We start from the raw sequence: 5,641 nt of genomic DNA, 5'->3' as shown, positions 1-5,641 counted from the left end.
CTTTACTATATAGAGACTATCTGTAAGTTCTGTGACTCTAGAGAACCCTGACTAATACAGTGTGCATGTGTGAAATGTAATATATATTTCTTTTTCCTAAAGATGTAACTACAACTGACCATTTGGTGTAAGTAACCAGTCCAAGTGCTTGTCCCCATGGAAGACCCGCCTTCCCTGGCTCCCAGCATGCCCTGCTCTTCCTGTAATTCTCTGTCTAGGACTGAGGCCTCCTGGCTTTTCCTCTTCCGTATGACCATCTGTGTCCTGCATGTTCAGGTCATGTTTCTGCAGCCGTATGACCACCTGTGTCATGCATGTTCAGGTCCTGTTTCTGTGGGTTTTTCCTCTTCCGTATGACCATCTGTGTCCTGCATGTTCAGGTCATGTTTCTGCAGCCGTATGACCACCTGTGTCGTGCATGTTCAGGTCATGTTTCTGTGGGTTTTTCCTCTTCCATATGACCATTTGTGTCCTGCATGTTCAGGTCATGTTTCTGCAGCTGTATGACCACCTGTGTCCTGCATGTTCAGGTCATGTTTCTGCAGCCCTATGACCATCTGTGTTATGCATGTTCAAGTCATGTTTCTGCAGCCATATTAGGAATACAGTCTCACAACAAACACCGTTGTTCCTCGGGCTCTTAGGATCTTTATGTCCCCACCCTCCATAATGTTCCCTGAGCCCTGCATGCAGGTCTTGTGCTGTAGATGTACGGGTTGGGAATAAAGCTTTTCTGTTTGTTTTCTTGCTATTGTTTTAAAAGACGGGTCTTACTATGTAGGCCAGGCTGCCCTCAAGCCTGCACAGATCCTCTTACCCCACCCTCCCAAACACAGGGATTGAAGGGGAGTACCACCATACTCAAAGGGAATAAAGCTTCTTTATTTTTTTATATTTTTTTAAGGTTGGTTTTGGGTTTTTGGTGGTGGTTCTTGGTTTGTTGGGGGTTTCTGAGACAGGATCTCTCTGTGTAACAACAGTCCTGGCTGTCCTGGAACTCTCTATGTAGACCAGACTATCCTTAAACTCATAAAGATCTGCCTGCCTCTTACTCCTAATGCTGGGACTAAAGGTGTGTGCTACCACTGCCTGGCTTTCTCTCTAAACCCAAAGCCCACTATTTGGGACAAGCTAGCTGGCCACTGAGCACCAGGGATCCACCTGCCTCCACCTCCACCTCCATATTCCCAGCTCGCCACCTGGCCCAGCCTCGGGTGGGAGCTGGGGGTGGGGCTCAAGTCCCTCTGCCTGCGTAGAAAGCACTTTACCCACTGAGCCATTTCCCCAACCCCTAAAGACAATTAAAAAAATAAAGAAAGACAATATCCCCACAAGTTATAAAACAACACATCTGGAGACAACACCCCTTGACTTTTCTGTTTTTCTCCTCCAGACTCAATCTCACCTCTCACGGTCTTTCTTTTTTCTTTTTTTGGTTTTTTGAGACAGGCTGGCCTCAAACTTGGAAATCTGCCTACCTCTGCCTCTGCCTCCCAAGTGCTGGGATTAAAGGCATGAGCCACCACTGCCCGGCTCAGGGTCCTTTCTTATACTTGAATTCTCTATTTACTGAAAAGACCCTACTGAAGCAAAATCAATTAAATGAAATTCAGCGACATGAAGGGAGAAAATCCATCCTCAAACAATTGTATTGGGAAAAAAAAAAAAACATACAAAAGAGCAACTGCCAACTTTCCTGAATAAATAATAATCCAGATTTACGTGATGGAAATGTAAATATTAGTGACGAGATGACGGGGCGGGGGGGGGGGGTCAAAGCACTAGCTGCTCTTGCAAAGGGCCAGGGTTCAGCTCTCAGCAACCACTTCGAGGCTCATAACCATATGTAACTCCAGATGGGATCCAATGTCCTTTTCACCTCTGCTACACACACATCTCCATGTAAACAAAACACTCATTTACATAAAAAACACTTTTAAATTTTTTAAGGAAAATGTAACTGTTTACCTCAAAAAACAAAATTCTAGAATAATAATGTTCTTAAATGAAGATAAGGAAATAGTACATTTTTAAAATTCAGATTTATTTTTTTATTTTATTGTTTTGTGTGTGTGTGTGTGTGTTGTGTGTTGTGCACCTGACGAGGAGGTCAAAGGACAACTTGCCAGAGTCCATTCTATCCTACTGTGTGAATCCCAGGAATCCAACTCGGGTGCTCAGGCATGGTAGCAGACACCTTTACCCACCCAGACGTCTATCTCCCTGACCCTCAGAATTTAATCGAGCCAGGATATACAGAGCTGACCCTTTATACTAATCAACATATACCTTGTACTTTTTTACTAAAGTACACTGGGAATATCATATTATAAATAGCGACAAAAGTTAACCTGGGTGCTGAGAAAAATCATATGAAGTTAAGACTGACAGATGTTTATCTCAAAGGACATCTGAAGTGTCTCAAGAGCTCCTAAATTGCAACCCCAGGATCATTCAGTCCTACAAATACATACTGAACATCCACTACATACTGAGTACCATGCAGGGAAAGTTGTCTGCTTATGGGACGCTTTACAGCTCGCCAGACACCGCCCCCCATCCCGCCCCCAGTCACAACTTCGAGGGCTTGCTAAAAATTCAAAATTTCCTTCTCTGCCTTGGGAAACCACTTTGTGCATGTGTCTCTTGGTGCAGTGTGTGGCTCCAGATTATTACTTTATATCCCGGCTAGTTAGTGGCTTGAAAACACACCACAGAGTAGAGGGAGAAAGGCTACACTACTCCAGCCAGGAAAAAGTCCATTTAGCTCAGCATCCCTCACTCTGAGAAACGGACACACCCAAACACTTGGAAGCCCAGGTAGACCTAAAGCTCTCCAATACCTGTCGATGGTGAGACACCAACAACCTTGTTGCCTTCCAGGGACGAAAAGCCCACTCCCTAGCAACCACACCTGGGATGGCGACCCCGAGCCTCCCTGCAGCCCCGGTGGACTCGGATGCCCCCGCCCCGCGCCCCAGCCCCGTCCCGCTCCGAGGGGGCGGGGTCGAGGAAGAGGAGGTGCGGGACCTTAGGTGCCCAGTGCATTCCAAGCACACAGTCGTGGAAACTGAGGCAGGCAGGCGGATGATGCACAGGGTCTGCCTAATGCTTCGCTGCGGGGTTCGAACCCTGACGAGCGGAGGGGCCTCCGCCTGCAGGTCATCGTCGGCCGCCGAGGCCCGGCCCGGCTCGCACCGACAGAGTTTCACAAAGAAAGTCTCCCGGCCCGCGCCCCGCTCACACTCACCGGCGCCGGCGGAGACTCGGGCTCCCGCCGCCTGCGGCTCCGCGCCGAGGCCGGCTCGGACGCCAGAGGCGGCGGCTGTTCCATCCCCGCGGGGCCCCGTCGGCGTCTGCCTAGAGCTAACGGTCCCGCCAGCTAGGCGCGCGCACCGCTCCCGCGCGCCATGTTCCTGCCGTGCCGCGCGCCGCCGAGCGCCCCCGCCCTCACCGCGCACGCGCGCACGCGCGCCCCTGCGCCTGCCGAGCCAGCTCGCACCGCGCAAGTGCGTTCCCCGGCCTGAGCCTTCCCGGAGCGGGTCGCTCGCTGTTCCGGGCTCTGCGCGGCCCCCCGCCGCACTGCGGACCACCCGGAGGGCACCACGCGGGGCCGGACCCGTGAAGGCGCGCCAAGTGTAGGTTACTCAGCGAACGCTGGCTTCCATAGCCTGGGTTGGCGCCCTCCCTTATCTAACTAGGATCGAATCTTCAGAAATCCACCTCCTGCATCCAAGGATACAGTCCTCACTGAGTGGCTCTCTGGAGGGTCAGACCTTGTGTTTCGAGCAGTTAAGAACCGAGGGATCAGCCGGGCGTGGTGGGGCACGCCTTTAATCCCAGCACTAGGGAGGCAGAGGCAGGCGGATTTCTGAGTTCGAGGCCAGCCTGGTCTACAGAGTGAGTTTCAGGACAGCCAGGACTACACAGAGAAACCCTGTCTCGAAAAAGTAAAAACAAACAAACAAACAAACAAACAAAAAGAACCGAGGGATCCCTGGAAAAGGTGCAGCACCTGTCTCCTTAAAAACTGTGAACTTGGAGCAGAAGAGATGGCTCAGTGGTTAAAAGCACTGGTTGCTCTTCCAAAGAACCGGGATTCAATTCCCATCACCTGTATGACAACACACAATTGCAACTCCAGTTTCAGGGAATCTGACACCCTCACACACATATGTATGCAGACAAAACATCAATGCACATAAAACTAAAATTTTTTTTTTTAAAGTATGGTATATGTCGGGAGATTGTGGTGCACGCTTCTAATCCCAGCACTCGGAAGACAGAGGTAGGCGGGCCTCATGAGTTCTAACAATATACAGAGAAACTTGTCTCAAGAAACAAAACAAACACCCGGGCATGGTGGCGCACGCCTTTAATCCCAGCACTCGGGAGGCAGAGGCAGGCGGATTTCTGAGTTCGAGGCCAGCCTGGTCTACAGAGTAAGTTTCAGGACAGCCAGGACTACACAGAGAAACCCTGTCTCGAAAAAGAAAAAAAAAAAAAAATGAACTTGTCAAGAGAGCCTTCATTTCTTCCATGTTCAACGTGTGCGTGTAATACTTCATAGGCCTGGCCTGAACTTTTTCTTGGGAATAATTGATTGTTGCCAATAATGCATGCACAGAGACCAAAGAGATGGCTCGGCGATTAAGAGCACTGGCTGCTTTTCCAGCGAACCAGAGTTCAATTCCCAGCACCCGCATGGCAACTCAACAACTGTCTGTAATTCCAGTTCCAAGATAACCAGACACCTTCTCACATAAAACACATACCAAAAAAACACCAGAGCCCATTAAAAAAAAATAATAAATAATGCATGCACAATGCCTGGCACAAAGTAGGCCCTTGAAGCTGGAAGATATAATTCCTGCTGTATCCTTCGAAAGTCCAAAAGAAGCAAAAAATTAATTAAAGGGACTCAGTTTTCAAACTCTGTGTAATTAGCAGGGCAGAGTTCACCCAACCATTCTTCCCAAATCTGCCACAAGCCTCTCCAAAGATACCAAAGGTAGAAGAAAAACAAGAACAGAGAACATTTCCCCTACTGCCAAAGCATCTCTTAGAACTTTTTCCCCACTTTGTAGATGTGGATGGCCTGGAACTTGCTGTGTAGACCAGACCAGCCTCACACTACCTCATAGAATGCACCACTGCTAGGTTCCTCTTGGAATTTTGACATACTTGTTTGTTCCTCTCATCTTTATCAGACACAAGTGACAAGAACAACTGAGTCCTGGACATTCCTGATCACGTAACAGAGTCCTGGGATGGTGTCTCTCACCTTCAGACATACTCGTGCCTTGGATCTTCTCTACCTGGATCAAATATGCCAAGAGTCTTCAGTCTGTGATTCTCCGCGCAGTTCTTTCCACAGAGGGACCAATCTACTGAAGAAAAAGGTTCCCAGAGTCTGATAGAGGAGCTCTTCTTGGTGCATATTAGCATATCAAAGTGCATCCTAGCCCCTAGGCTCTCTCAGTTTAACAATTACCTGGGCTCTTCTAGGCTCTTCTCACCACACCCCCCTACCCCCCTAAACTTCTCCAGCTCTAGGACTTCCCTTCCCCTAGCTTCTCATTCCTCCAGAAACCTGCCATGCAGTCTTGGCACCCTCTCCTTACCTTCATTGCATTAATAC

General features: G+C 49.1%; 1 protein-coding gene across 2 annotated transcripts in view; it reads right to left on the bottom strand.

The window, feature by feature from the left end:
* Positions 1–3,425, bottom strand: part of Ttc28 (tetratricopeptide repeat domain 28) — a 422,057-nt gene extending 418,632 nt beyond the window's left edge. For both annotated transcript variants that reach the window (XM_029533518.1, XM_029533517.1), the window contains exon 1: positions 3,251–3,425. In XM_029533518.1, coding sequence (XP_029389378.1) covers positions 3,251–3,334 — 84 coding nt within the window. In that variant the 5' untranslated portion in view covers positions 3,335–3,425. The remainder of the gene's footprint in view (positions 1–3,250) is intronic.
* Positions 3,426–5,641: the final 2,216 nt, after the last annotated feature.

This window comes from Mus pahari, chromosome 23, assembly GCF_900095145.1.
Source record: "Mus pahari chromosome 23, PAHARI_EIJ_v1.1, whole genome shotgun sequence".
In the NCBI taxonomy this organism is placed as follows: domain Eukaryota; kingdom Metazoa; phylum Chordata; class Mammalia; order Rodentia; family Muridae; genus Mus; species Mus pahari.
Note: the sequence above shows the minus strand (reverse complement) of the source record. Positions and strands in the feature narration are given on the sequence as shown.